We start from the raw sequence: 15288 nt of genomic DNA, 5'->3' as shown, positions 1-15288 counted from the left end.
CATCTTATCAACCTCTGACTTTTTCCGAGAGGAAGTGACCTCTGGATCATTACCTGAGCCACAAGCAAATTGGCGGAAGGTAAATATGATCGGAGAGTTGAATGTGTGGGAGGAAATGGGTTTTGATTCATAGAATCCCTACAGTGCAGAAGGAAGTGATTTGGCCCATCAGTTGTGCACTGACCCTCTGAAAGAACACCCTATCCAGGCCCATTCCCCCGCCTTATCCCGTAACCCAGTCTAACCGACACATCTTTGGACTGTGGGAGGAAACCGGAGAACCCGGAGGAAACCCACGCAGACACGGGGAGACTGTGCAAATTCCACACAGAGAGTCACCCAAGTTCGGAATCAAATCCGGGTCTTTGGCACTGTGAGGGCGTTAAGTTCACACTTGTCCTCCACCTTAGAGAGGAATCTGCTCATTCGGGTTCTGGTTAGGTGTGCTCTGAGTGCCACCTTGAGCTGCATTAGGCTTAGCCTTACACATGTGGAGGTGGAATTGATCCTGTTCAATGCTTCGCTCCAGAATCCCCACCCTATTTCAATCCCTAGCTCTTCCTCCCATGTCTCGCCCAGTGGGGAGCGTGCCTTTCCCAACAGTCGCCCATACAGGTCTCCGTAGTCCTGTCTCCATTTTTAGAAAAAAATGTTTTTATTCTCCATTTTCACATTTTCCTTCAAAATTTACACCCCACCAACAGGCAACAGACGGTAACAAATACAAAGTCAATACCCTTAACATCAACAACAATCCCATGCTCCCACCACCCCACCCAACTGTCAATATATGCCTCAATTAAAACAAACCCTCCCACGGTGGGAGAAAAAAAACCAAAAGAAAAAAAGAAAAAGGAGTCTGGAATCGCCCATGGCCACCATTAACCGATAGAGTGCCCCCCCTCCCCCAACGACAACACTCAATACCATCCAACCTCCAAAAGAGTACCGTAAATGACACCCAAGAGTTGTAACCCCCCCTCCCCAACTCCGCCCCCTCCACTTCCTCTTGTAAAACTCCCCCACCTTCCACCCCGGCTAGGCCACTTGGACCCTGTTCTGCCAGGATCCGATGGCCGCAGCCCCTCCCCCCACCTCACTCCCGTTCACTGGCCGGTTTAAACCGACCAGCGTGGAGGCCCCCGCCCGAGTCCCTTTCCCCCTTGCCCGGCCCCAGGAAAAACCCAGAAGTCCCCTTTTAGCACACAAACCCCGCATATCCACCTATACCCCAAAGAGCCCTCATTCCGACTGAAAGTCCCATTTCTTCCCTTGTCCAAATATACACAACGTTGGCTCCTATAGCCCATACACCCGCACGCAGTGAAACAAAAAAGAAAAAAATACAGTCATGAAGCTACATTGGTACATGACCATTTCTCAATTCTGCCACAGTCCTTCTGCCTTCGCAAACTCCTCCGCTGCTTCTGCCGTCCCGAAATAAAAGTCCTTGAACTTGTAGGTCACCCTCAGCTTCGCTGGATATACAATGCCGCACTGCACCCTGCTAATGTACAGTGCCCTCTTCACCCGGTTGAAGGCAGCCCGCTCTCCTCGCCAGCTCCACTGTAAAGTCCTGGTATACACGTATACCAGCTCCAGCCCACTGCACCACCCGCTTCTGCTTAGCCCAGCACAGGACCTTCTCCTTTACACTGTACCTACGGAAGCACAGAGTCACTACTCTTGGCGGCTCACTCGCCTTTGGTACAGGCCTCCACGACCGATGTGCCCGATCCAGCTCATATCGGGAGGGAACCTCCCCCTCCCCCAATAGTTTCACCAGCATCGCGGCAAAATACTCAGTCGGCCTCGGTCCTTCAAGTCCTTCAGGCAGCCCCACAATCCTCAAATTCTGTCACCTGGATCTGTTTTCTAGGTCTTCCATTTTGCCTCGCAGATCCTTGTTGATCTCCATCACCTTCCGCATCTTCTTCCCCATCGAGGTATGTTGACCACTGTGCTGCAGTACTGTCTCTTCCACTTCCTTCAGCGCCTCCCCTTGCTCCCGCACCTCCGCCACTGTGTCGCCACCGCCGTCCTCACCGGGGTAATTGCCTCCTCCACCAGCACTTTCAAAATCGCCCCCATCTCCTTCCTCATTGCCTCCATATGTTTCGTAAACTGCCTTTCGAATTCCACGGCCATCACCTTAGTTATTTCTTCAGCCGTAAGCAATGCGGCCTCCCCTAGAACTCCAGCCTCCATTTTCTTTACTGACTCCACGGTGACCTTTTCACTCCCCGACGGACTTTCAGCTGCTTTTTTCACCGTTTTTTTGCCGGTCTTCGACATTTCCCTTCTTTGGGCTGTCTCCTGACTTTCAGTGCCTTCGCTGGCCCTAAGACCGGGCGTTAACCCCCGACAATGTCATTCCCGAATGGGAACCCTCCAATGCACAGCTACCTCCCGCCCGCCGTCACCGGAAGTCCCACAGAGAGGGAATCCTTTTGGCAGTGTTCGCTTCACCAATCTGCCCCCAAAAGTCTGTGGAAACTCCTGAAAAAGGTCAGAGAGTCCGTTCCAGACGGGAGCTGCTGAATGTGCAACCTACTCCTCCATGGCCGCCACCAGAAGCCTCGTCCCCGCTTCTTCAATGGCCTCAGTGAGATCTTTTCACAGTTGTTCCCTCTGCTGCTAGAATTCACCTTTAATAAAGGCGCTCAAGTCAGCTTGAAGCCTTTAAGCTTGCCCTTCCCCCGCCTGCATGCTGTGGAAGAGGCTTTTGTCTTTACTGCAGCTCCAGCCAAATCTTTTACTGTTTCTGCCGGGTCTGGTAACCAAGAGACATACCATTCCTGGGGGAAAATACCCCTCCAACATTCACCTACGTCTTTTCATCAAAATTCCACCCTGTATTGATTTAAAAAAAGAGCTGTTTCCTGTAACCTTGGGTGGAGGTGCCTTGTGTGTGACCACTTCCTCCATGGTCCACACCGGAAGTCCCCCTGTCTCCATCTTTTAAAGGTGGCGTTCATTTTGACTGCCGCGTGCCTGTGGTTTTTTGCAGATGGGGGCCATTGTGGGCATTGCGGTAAGACCGATGTGTTATCGTAGCTGGTTCCAGGTCCGGCGCGTGGCTATTACCACTGGATTTGTCGAGTGCTTGGCTGGTGGGGATGGGAGCGCTGCTGTGGCCAGTGCCCGGAGGGATGTCCCTGTGCTGGAACTCTCCTCCATTCTTACCCATTCTGCTTCTGTTGTTCACTGTTGATGAGGTTGTGGATTCTTGTAACGAGTGCCTTTCCACCCTATTTTAATACTTCTGTGGAGATTCCATTTGCACCAGAGAGTTGGCAACCTTATTGGCTCCACTCCACATACTGTTGAAGAAGGACCAGAAGTGGTTCTGGAGTGCCTCACAAGACAAAGCATTCGCCGGAGTAAAAGAGCATCTGTCGTCCACATAGTTCCTCGCTCACTATGATCCAGCTCGGCGATGCCTCACCCTATGGCATTGGGGTGCTGCTGGTCCACAGATGGGATGACAGCATGGAATACCCCATTGCTTTCGCCTAGAGGACCCCGCAGGATGATGAGTCCAGAAATTCCACCAATACGTGTATGGGAGGCACTTCTCTATTGTGACTGACTGTAAGCCCCTGCTTGGCCATTGGCCATTTTAGGGAGGATAAGGGAACCCCACCTATTACATCAGCTAGAATTCAGCATAGGGCACTTCTACTCGCTCCGTATGAATATTTGTCTCTGAGCCCATGGCGGAGGACGATTTAATGTTGTGAGGAGCTTACGTAGTAATCCCACCGCAGGGTCAGGCGCACCCACTGAAGAATCTATACAGTGGGACCTAGGTATTTCTAAGATGAAGATGTTAGCCTGTAGTTACATCTGGTGTCCTGGTATCAATGGTGAGAGGGTCATACGCAGCTGCCCAGCATGCCAGGATCATCAGAAGCTCTTGCCGGCGGCCTCCTTTCATCCCTGGGAATGACTTCACAGGGAATTTAATGGGGTCCATGCTCCTCATCATTGTAGATGCGTACTCAAAGTGGCTTGTTGTGTACAAGATGGCCTCAACAACATCCAGGACCACGGTAGAAAATTTAGTTGCTCGTTCAGCACCCATGGAATCTCGAGGTCCTGGTAATGAACAATGGGATACCCTTCATGAGTGAAGTGTTTGCCACGTTTACAAAACGGAACGACATCCGGCATATCAAAACTGCCCCGTACCATCCCTCATCCAATGGCCTGACGGATGGGGCGGTCCAGGCTTTCAAAAGGGGCATACAAACCACGGGCTCCTAATACCATGTACTCCGTAAGCACAAATATTTGATCAATCTGGATTGGTATACATGCTTTTCAAATCATTCACTTGTATGTTAATGCATCAAGCTATTCACATGCATGAAAACATTGTTGATATGTTGTATAATAACAGCAGTGGAAAGGGAGACCAGAAGATTGGAATTCTTTGCAGCAGAAGTTATTCACTGAACTGAAGCTTTTTGCTGTTTAGTAATGAATATAATCACATCATTTTATTTAGTGTTTCATTTAAACTACTTCTCCTTTTAAACTTTCACTAATATGTGTCTTTCTATCATTTTCTAAATGTACAGTGGAGAAATGGCAGGCTGTGTATTCTGTTTTGGAAGCCTTTGGTAATAGCACCACAAGTATGAACAGCAATGCCACACGTTTTTCACAGATTGTCTCACTTGATTTCGATCAGGCTGGGCAGGTGGCTTCAGCTTCAATCCAGGTAAGAAATACATGACCTTTCTGTCCTATTGTTGCCATGTGGAAAAATATTCAAACAGTAAATATTGACCACCCCAAATTTTTATTAGGTACTGTTATAAGATCTTGGTTATGGTTCATTATGCCCGAAGACTTAGTTATATGCCAGTTAACTAAGTTTTTATTGACTCTCAGAGCAATTTACAAATAAATAGTAAAGGGTGCAAGCTCTGAGCTGTCTCTATGCTTGCTGGTTCATATGGCTCTCCCAACACAAGACTGGCTCTGGGCATGGGTCATGTGCTCTCTTCCATCACTGTGTGGGCGGTACTATACTAAGTCCCACATTAACCCAATATGTACGAGACTCTTATGTTATTTGTTCCTTTGCAAACTTTCCAGAAGACCTGCAGGCGTGAAACTAACTTTCAGAGTACAATGTGCAAGGAAATGATTCTGACCTTTTATCCTTCACTTGCCATAAATCCAATGGATCCAAAGTGCAGCCATTCACATTCTCTTTGGCACTAAGTTCCACTTGTCCATTCCTACTCTCCTTACTAATGAGTCCCTTTCCCCCTTGCATTAAATTCAAAATTCCTGTATGGTGTGGCCCCTCTTGATTTTTGCAACTTCCTCCAGGCTGTTTTCCCTCCTGCACCCTTTTCTCATCTGTTCATTTAGGCATTTCTTTCTCCCTTTATTCAATATTCATGACAGGCCGTCAGCCCTGTTCTGAATCTCCATCCCTCAAATCCTTCACTTCTCTATTTTATTTCTGACCAATCTTTTGGACATCATTCTTAATTTCTCCATCTATGGCAAGGTGTAATTCCTTTATTTAGTCCCATTTCCCCCTCTTTCTTTTCCACTCATTATGAAAAGCATTCCAAGTGCAAAACAGTAGCAAGTGTTTCTGCCTTTAATGCATAATAATGCCCTTTTTGAATTCAGGATGGAAGAAAATGTACTTGCTTCACACATTTAGGTATATTTTGAAAGACTCTGTAGTTAAGACTACACTTCACTAGATCCTAATGTGGTTTTAGCCATGGTATTATAGTCTTGCTCCCCAACCTATGCGCGTCTGACATGGCTTCCAGATTTATCTCCATAAAAAGAAAGATAGGTGCGGTCGGTTAATTTAGGTTGATGCTAGTGAATTGATTCCATAAACTTATTTCATATTATTTATAAAATGCTTTATGTTGTTTTTTCTTTTCACAGACTCTGCTTTTGGAGAAATTTAGGGTGTCAAAGCATCCAGGGAATGAGGGGACATTCAATGTGTTCTACTACCTGATGGCTGGTGCTGACAATACACTCAGGTACAGTAATGATTTTGAAGCTTATTATTGTTTGGATTCTGTGGTTTAGTTGTTTGGGGATGAGTTTATTTTTTGCTAAATTTTTCATGATCAGAACAAAATCAGTTGAAATGTTAAGCAAGCAATAGCTTTGATCTTAATTCTTTGATCTTAATATCAAAACTACAATATTAAAAAAATTCAGATTTCAGGGGAAAGGTAAATTCATCATAGACTTGGTCATAAATGGAAAATGTTACCAATTTGGCCCACCATGGATGGTTTCTTTTAATTTCATAGAATCATAGAATTTACAGTGCATATGGAGGGCATTCGGCCCATCGAGCCTGCACCGGCCCTTGGAAAGAGCACCCTACCTAAGCCCACACCTCCACCATATCCCCGTAACCCAGTAACCCCACCTAATCTTTTGGACACTGAGGAACAATTTAGCATGGCCAATCCACCTAACCTGCACATCTTTGGACAGTGGGAAGAAAGCGGAGCACCCGGAGGAAACCCACAGTCCTTAAATAAAGTAAATTGTTGAAAAGGACCTGTTTTATAATCCTTTAACTGATAGAATGGACTTCGATTTTGCAATTTAAAGATGACCTGACTCTTCAAAAATTCAATTTGATTGTCAGTTGGTGATCATTTTGAAGGTGAGAATGTAGCTGTAGTTTTGCAGCTATAGTGATCTCTTAACATATTTTTAATAAAAATAACTTTGATTGCTTGAACCAAAACCAACTTACGCCCCCAAATGACACACACCTGGCAAGTTCTTGAACATTGTGAATGTTTTTTCAGGCCATACAAAACCCTTACAAATATTCTCAGTTATTTTCAGCGATAACCGAGACCCGTTATTAAAAGTTTATTTACCAGATCGCTGACTGCTTGTTCTTCAACTCTGTTGGAATTTGTATCACATGGAATGTGTTTCTCAATCTTGTTCTCTTATTTCTTTCATGTGGCAGACAGTGTAACTCTGTGGATGATGTTGATGTATATGGAATTTCAGTTTGTACTTCTCTCAGCAAATAGGTAGTTTTGACTCCAGTACTAAATGCTCCAGCACTGTAGACAAGGGTGCATCAAGTGTGCAATGCTCTGGTTCATTTCCACCAGTGCCTGCTGGTGGAGCGTCATGACCAAGCAGCTGTTAGTAATGCGGGAACCGTGACTGGGATTTTCCACCGACAATTTGATCACTTGAGCAATAGAGTCTCCATGTCAGCATCAATATATCCACTTGTAATGTCAGTCTGATAATAAGTGGGTATCATAGTCAGTTTTCCAATCTTTAACCTAGGGACACAGAAATCACAGTTATAAATGCCCTTTGACTATATCAGTAAGAGCAGTTAACTCATCATTGACCAGGTTTCAATCCTTAGACCATGCTGATCTGTGTGGCACAGGCACAGGTAAATTTGTTCAAACCTCAAGCTCTGTAACAAATAGCTACTCTGAGTAACAATATGATTGAAGCTTCTCAATCACTGATGTCTTTTCAAATCCCCTTGCTGCAATCCTGTAGTTCAGAACAATGTATTGAAGTAGAGTAAATAATTCCATCTAATTTTATGTACCTTTGGAAATGATACAATTTCAATCTGCTCTTTTTTTTTGACTGAATGCAACATTTCATTCTTGTTGGCAATGAGTGCAGCATTGAATTTAAAGGAACTTCCTTTAACATTCTGAAAATTGAGATTGAGTGCACAAAACTGACGCTCTCTTAAGGTACATTCACTGTGGGAGTCATTCTAGTTTAATTTTGAAGTCAGTAGAAAGAAGAATTTGTGTGGAATGAATGATGTGCGATCAGTTTTGCCCATTTAGACCTTTGTTGTAAGTTCAACTATCTTCTGTATGCTAACTTTGCAAATTTCTGTACAAATACCCAGTTTTCATATGCTTGTTACTTACAGAACTGAGCTTCATTTGAATCACTTTGCAGAAAACAGTGCTTTTGGAATTTCACCTTTATCAAAGGTAACTTTTGGCATTTAGAATCATGATTTTTATTTTGCTATAACCTTCTTTAATATTTGCCAGCTATATTCTCCAGTTTTAGTCACTTGAATAATTATGAGTATGATAGTTTGTCAAATTATATGGGATTCTTGGGAGTTAAGTGTTGGGAGAAAGAAGAGAATAATTTGTTCAAGGTGTGTTTCTGGTGCTATTTTATGCACTATGATAATGAAATAGAGGTAACAATTCTGTATTTTAAAGATGTAGACATTAGTTTACTTTTCCAAAAGTTTTCACCTCCAAAATGAACCTGGTGGGTGTATTGAGTTTCAAGGATTTATTGGTTTGAAAGGATTTAATGTAGTCATGCAGAACGTTGGGGCAAATTTGAACAAATGAAAATAGCCAGTTTTCCAGCTAAAAGTAAATCAGAAAGAAGCTAAAAAACTTTAAGGCAAAGCATTTGAGAGGTGAACAAAAAATGAAATACTGCAAATACTGAAACACTTTCTAGTACAAAATGACAAGTTAACATTTAGGACATAATTTTTCATGAGAACTTGACACTTTTCTCCTCAGATGGTGTGTTTTCAATATCTTCTGCAATTAGATGCCTTCAGAAGGATTTTGAATTGTACTGCATTGAACTGCACCCTTCGTTAATAATTAGAACATCATATCTTGAAGCAGAAACAGACCTCAGTTTTGAGATGTTTGGTTATGATCTTGCATGTTAATGCAATGTCAACTTATTCACCTATTTTATAAAACCACTTGAGACTTCAGTTACTTTATCAAATTATATTTATGTTGTTTCTATAACAATTTAATTTGGAGATGAAAATGTGAGGCATTTTGGCAAAATAGCTTGTCACCACGTAAGGTTAAATGGCCGGGGGGGGGGGGGGGGGATTTTCTGGCCATTAATTCCAACGGGATTATCCAGTCCTGCCAACGGCAAATTCCGAAGACCCGGCCAATGGTGCTGAGAAACACACTGCGGGGAGAGCAAATCCTGGCCCAGGTTTCTTTTGAGTTTATAGTTGTGGAATTTTGACAAGAAATGACTGTTTGCTCTGTGAGACTCTCAACAAATGGAGGCACTTTTATAAACAGGTTCATTTTTTGGGGGGAGTTTTCCTTTTTTAAATTAAAAAAAAATAAACATTTTATTGAGGTTTTTTTTGGCATTGTAAGAGCAGCAATATAAACAATGTACATGAAAATATAAACATAGTGCAAATACCACCTCTCTCCCCAACAGGTCCCACCATTAATTAACCCCCTAATCTACATTAACCTAACCCCCACCCCCTCTGCTGACGATTAATTCTCAGCAAAGAAGTCGATGAATGGTTGCCACCTCCGGGTGAACCCTAATAGTGACCCTCTCAAGGCGAACTTAATTTTCTCCAGACCGAGAAAGCTAGCCATGTCCGATAGCCAGGTCTCCGACAGTCCCTCCACGCTAGTAATATCCGCCTCCGGGCTACCAGGGAAGCAAAGGCCAGAACGTTTGCCACTTTCTCCTCCTGGATTCCCGGATCCTGCGACACCCTGAAAATCGCTACCTCTGGACTCAATGCCACCCTTGGTTTTAATACCTTGGACATGACGTCAGCAAACCCCTGCCAAAATTCCCTCAGCTTTGGACATGCCCAGAACATGTGGACATGGTTCGCTGGTCCTCCCGCACATTTTGCACACCTGTCTTCCACCCCAAAGAATCTGCTCATCCGGGCCACTGTCATGTGGGCCCTGTGAACGACCTTGAATTGAATCAGGCTGAGTCTGGCACAAGTTGCGGTCGCGTTGACTCTACTCAACGTGTCCGCCCAAAGGCCCTCTTCTATTTCTCCCCCCTGCTCCTCCTCCCACTTTCGCTTCAGCTCATCGGTCTTCGTCTCCTCTGATCCCATAAGTTCCTTATAAATGTCAGAAATGCTCCCCTCCCCTATCCATCCTCTGGAAACTACCCTGTCCTGAATCCCCCTTTGCGGCAGGAGTGGGAAGGTTGATACCTGTCTACGCAGAAAGTCCCGCACTTGCAGATATCAAAATTTGTTTCCCCCCACCAATGCAAACTTCTCCTTCGGCTCCCTCATATTCGAAAAACTCCCCTCTATAAACAAGTCCCCCATCTTCTCAATCCTGCTCTCCGCCATATTTGGAACCCCCTGTCCATCCTCAATGGGGCAAACTGGTGATTATCGCAGATTGGGGACCAGACCGATGCTCCCACATATCTCCTCCATTGCCCCCAGACTCAATGCTGCCACCACCACGGGACTAGTGGAGTACCGCACCGGTGGGAATGGCAGAGGCGCAGTTACCAGCGCCCCAAACTTGTGCTCTTGCAAGAAGCCGCCTCCATACGCACCCATGCCCCCCCCCCCCCCCCCCCACATAAAATCCACCCAACCCACCAGCCACTTCCTAATCATGGCTATGTTAGCCGCCCAGTAATAATTGCTAAAGTTCGGCAGCGCCAGCCCTCCCTCCCTCCCCCCATCTCCGCTCCAGCATTATCCTCCTCACTCACGGGGACTTGCCCCCCCCCATAAGAAGCCTGCTATTATTGACCCGCTTAAAAAAGGACCGTGGAATGAAATGGGGAGACATTGAAATACAAACAGGAATCTCAGGAGGACCATCATTTTCACCGTTTGGACTCTACCAGCTAGAGACAACGGGAGCGCATCCCATCTCCGGAAATCATCTTTCATCTGATCCACCAACCGAGCCAAGTTCAATTTATGTAGCCAGTCCCAATCCCACGCCACTTGGATACCTAGGTACCTGAAACTGTCCCCTACTAATCTAAACGGCAGTTCCCCCAGTCGCCTGGACCGCAAACATCTCGCTCTTCCCCATATGAAGCTTATACCCTGAAAACCGGCCGAATTCCCCTAAAATTCCCATGATTCCTTCCATCTCCTCAATTGGATCTGAAACATACAGAAGCAGGGTGTCCGCATACACCGAGACTCTGTGCTCCACCCGCCACGGACCAACCCCTTCCAGCCACTTGAGGCCCTCAGAGCAATTGCCAGCGGCTCTATAGCCAGCGCAAACAGCAGTGGGAAGAGGGGGCATCCCTGTCTCGTCCCCCGTTGCAGTCTAAAATATTCCGAAGTCGTCCTGTTCATCCATACATTGCCACAGGAGCCTGGTACAGCAACCTGACCCAGTCAATGAAGCCCCTACCAAATCTGAACCGCCCCAGAACCTCCCATAAATAATCCCACTCAACCTGGTCAAAAGCTTTTTCCGCATCCATCGCGACCACTACCTCCACCTCCTTACTTTCCGGGGGCATCATGGTCACGTTTAACAGCCTTCTTACATTGGCCACCAGCTACCTGCCCTTAACGAACCCTGTCTGATCCTCCACAATGACGTTCGGTACACAATCCTCAATCCTGGAGGACAAAAGTTTGGCCAACTATTTGGCGTCTACATTCAACAGGGAAATCGGCCTGTAAGACCCACATAGCTCCGGGTTTTTGTCCCGTTTCAGGATAAGCGAAATAGTGGCCTGTGACATCGTCTGGGGCAGAACCCCTCTTTCTCTTGCCTTATTAAACACATTCATCAACACCGGTCCCAATATCCCGGAGAACATTTTGTAGAACTTCACTGAGTACCCGTCCAGTTCCGGGGCCTTACCCGACTGCATAGCCTTCAAGCCCTCCGCTATCTCTTCCAACCCGATCGGGGCCCCCAGTCTTTCTACCAGCTCCCCGTCCACCTTCGGGAAAGTCAGCCCCTCCAGGAAGTGCCTCATCCCCTCCGGCCCCGCGGGGGTTCCGTCCTGTACAACCTACTGTAGAAATCCCCGAACGCCTTACTCACCCCTGCCGAGTCCCCAAATAGTTTCCCATCCCCGTCAATAACTTTCCCTATTTCTCTAGCTGTCTCCCTCTTTCTGAGCTGCTGTGCAAGCATCCTGCTGGCCTTCTCACCATGCTCGTAGATCGCCCCACTCGCCTTTCTGAGCTGTTCCATTGCCCTCCCTGTGGTTAACAAGCCGAACTCCGCCTGTAGCCTCCGCCGTTCCCTTAAAAGCCCTATCTCTGGACTCTCTGCGTACCTCCTGTCGACTTGTCGAATGTCTTTTACCAGTCAGTCCGTCTCTGCCCTGTCTGTCCTGTCCCTGTGAGCCCGGGTTGAGATCAGCTCTCCTCTCACCACTGCCTTCAGCGCATCCCAGACCACCGCTGCTGAGACCTCCCCCGTATCATTTACCTGCAGGTAATTTTGTATGCATTGCCTCAGCCTCTCGCACACCGTTTTGTCCGCCAACAGCCCTACATCTAACCTCCATTTCGTGCGCTGATTGCTATCTTTGCTAAGCTGCAGGTCAACCCAGTGTGGAGCATGGTCCGAGATTATGATCTCCGAGTACCCCGTGTCCACCACATCTGCCAGCATGGCCCTACCCAAAACAAAGAAATCGATCAGAGAGTATACCTTATGCACGTGGGAGTAGAAGGAGAACTCCTTCACCCTCAGCTGTCTAAAGCTCCATGGATCCACCCCCCCCCCCCCCACCCCCCCCCCCCCCCATCTGCTCCATGAACCCTTTCAGTTCCTTTGCCATTGCTGGCACCCTGCCCGTTTTCGAGCATGACCGATCCAGGCCGGGATCAATAACTGTATTAAAGTCCCCTCCCATGACCGGCTTGTGCGAGTCCAGGTCCGGTATCTTCCCCAACATCCTCTTTATAAATTTCACGTCATCCCAATTTGGCGCATATACATTAACCAGCACTACCTTCATCCCCTCCAGCTTACCGCTAACCATAATATATCGACCCCCCACATCCGAAACTATTCTACCCACCTCAAATATCACCCACTTATTAATCAAGATCGCAACCTCTCTAGTCTTTGTATCCAGCCCCAAGTGGAAGACTGACTCCGCCTTTCCTCAATCTAACCTGGTCCACTACTCTTAAAGTGCGTCTCCTGCAGCATTACCATGTCTGCCTTCAGTCCCCTCAGGTGTGCGAACACAAGTGCCATCTTAACCGGCCCATTTAACCCTCGAACATTCCAGGTGATCAGCCTAGTTGGGGGGCAAAGTGCCCCCCCCCCCCCTCCTCCAATCAGCCATCCCCTTTCTTGGGCCTGCCTCCAGCCCATGCACCGCGCCTCCTCCGGCCCGCCCCCCGGCAGCCCCCGCCACTGACCTCCTCTTTGTCCCTCAACTGAAGTCCCTCCCTCATCAGCCGAACAAACCCCCCCCCCCCCCCTCCAGCAATACCACACTGAAACCTAACCAATACAATAAACTAAACATATGCACACCCCCCACTGTGCTTCTGTGAACTAGCTCACCCAGCTAGCTTGGTGGCTCCCACCTCCGACGCCAAAAAGTCTCCCACCTGTTGTTCCCTCAGACCCCCCCCCCCCCCCCCCCCGCTCATACAAACAAATTCCTTCATCAAACAACCCCCACACAAGCACCCAGCTGAAAAAAACCCCCACTGAAACCCAAACAAGCACGTCTCCATCCCACGAAAGTGCGCATCAAAGAAAAAGACATTGCCAACATCCACCAAAAAGAAAACCCGAAAACGAAAAAACATCCCCCCCCCCCCCGGTCTTAAACAGAACTCAAAAACAGAAGAGAAAAAAATAGAAAAGACCCATTTTAAGCCAACAAGTTGCATCAAAGTTCGAGAGTTCTCAGCCCCCCACCAGTCCTTTTCTTTTCACGAAGTCCAGCGTGTCTTCGGGCGACTCAAAATAATGATGCTGGTCCTCATATGAGACCCAGAGACGAGCTGGATACAGCAGTCCAAACTTCACCTGTTTCTTGAAGAAGATTGACTTAACTTGGTTGAAGCCTGCCCTTTTCCTAGCCACCTCCACACTCAGGTCCTGGTACACTTGCAGGATACTGTTGTCTCATTTACAGCTCCGCGTTCGCTTGGCCCACTGAAAGATACATTCCTTGTCCAGGAACCTGTGGAATCTCACCACCATTGCCCTTGGAGGGTCCCCCGTTCGCGGCTTCCTCGCAAGCGCTCTATACGCCCTGTCGGGAGAATGCCCCCCTCCCCCAGCAGCTTCTCGAACATACCCGCTACGTATGCCCCAGCATCAGATCCCTCGGACCCCTCCGTGAGCCCGACAATTCTTAAGTTCTGCCAACGGGACTTATTCCCTAGGTCCTCCACCTTCTCCAGAAGCCTTTTCTGCTGGTCCTGCAGCATTCTCACCTCCAGCTCCACCGCTGTTTGATGCTCCTCCTGCTCAGCCAGCGCCTTCTCAACCTTCTGGATCGCCCGATCCTGGGCGTCCAATCTGTGCTCCAGCCGATCAATCGACTCTTTAATCAGGTCCAGGCAGTCCCATTTCTGCTTGGCAAAGCCGTCCTGGATGACCTGCATTAACTGCTCCGTTGATCGCTGGGCTGACACACCAGGGGTCCGTTCCTCAGCCATGCTGTCTCCTGCTGCAGCTTCAGCACAGCTCTTGCCTATCTTTCTATTTCTGCCTTTTCGTGTACTTCTGGCTCTTTTCTCCATACACCCGTATGTGGAAACGATGCTCAATTGCCTCAGCCTTCGCATTTACCGTTTAAAACCGGAAGAAAGGTCCAAAAGTCCGACCATTACTCCTTCATAGCCGCCACCGGAAGTCCGGGGATTTTTCCTTTTAACTCCTCAGCCCAAAGATGTGCTGCACCTTTGCTCAGAGGACAAGCAACAAACAGGCTTATTAGACTTTGTTCATATGATGGAAAAAATTGAATGTGGGTTCATTGCCATTTTATATATTTCCGAATTTGAAATATCACCCTTCCAAATTCAGTATCTGAAAGTTCTCATTCCTGCCTGTGGTAAGGCACACCATGCCAGTGTGCTCGACTACCAGGGCAAATAAATTATATTTTTATTCGTATATAAACTGAAAATATGTAGTAATGATCATACTCAGTTCATATATAGTTCTTTTTTATATGTTTGTGTTATGTATTCTCCTGAGTCAAATGTGGTTTTGTTTTAATTGCTTTTGTAGCCCGAAGAGAAGCAAAAGGCAGCTCAGCAATTTAACAAACTTCAGATTGCTATGAAAGTGCTTGGGATTTCAGTTGATGAGCAGAAGGCTCTTTGGCACATCTTGGGTGCAGTCTACCACTTGGGGGCAGCAGGAGCCACAAAAGGTAGTTTGATGAATTCAGAAACATATGATAATATGGGTCATACGCAGAACTACACAAGAGTTGATTTTATTTAACAGAATTTTCATTAGCATGGAAATATAGGCAATATTT

General features: G+C 46.9%; 1 protein-coding gene across 13 annotated transcripts in view; it reads left to right on the top strand.

The window, feature by feature from the left end:
- myo18ab (myosin XVIIIA b) overlaps positions 1-15288 on the top strand; it is a 351310-nt gene that overhangs the window by 164636 nt on the left and 171386 nt on the right. For all 13 annotated transcript variants that reach the window (XM_072469598.1, XM_072469597.1, XM_072469599.1 and 10 more), the window contains 4 exons: positions 4587-4729; positions 5935-6035; positions 7955-8018; positions 15033-15177. In XM_072469598.1, the coding sequence (XP_072325699.1) occupies positions 4587-4729; positions 5935-6035; positions 7955-8018; positions 15033-15177 (453 nt within the window). The remainder of the gene's footprint in view (positions 1-4586; positions 4730-5934; positions 6036-7954; positions 8019-15032; positions 15178-15288) is intronic.

The sequence above is a fragment of the Scyliorhinus torazame genome, chromosome 12, assembly GCF_047496885.1.
Source record: "Scyliorhinus torazame isolate Kashiwa2021f chromosome 12, sScyTor2.1, whole genome shotgun sequence".
NCBI classification, from domain to species: domain Eukaryota; kingdom Metazoa; phylum Chordata; class Chondrichthyes; order Carcharhiniformes; family Scyliorhinidae; genus Scyliorhinus; species Scyliorhinus torazame.
This window is presented reverse-complemented; position numbering and strand designations above follow the sequence as displayed.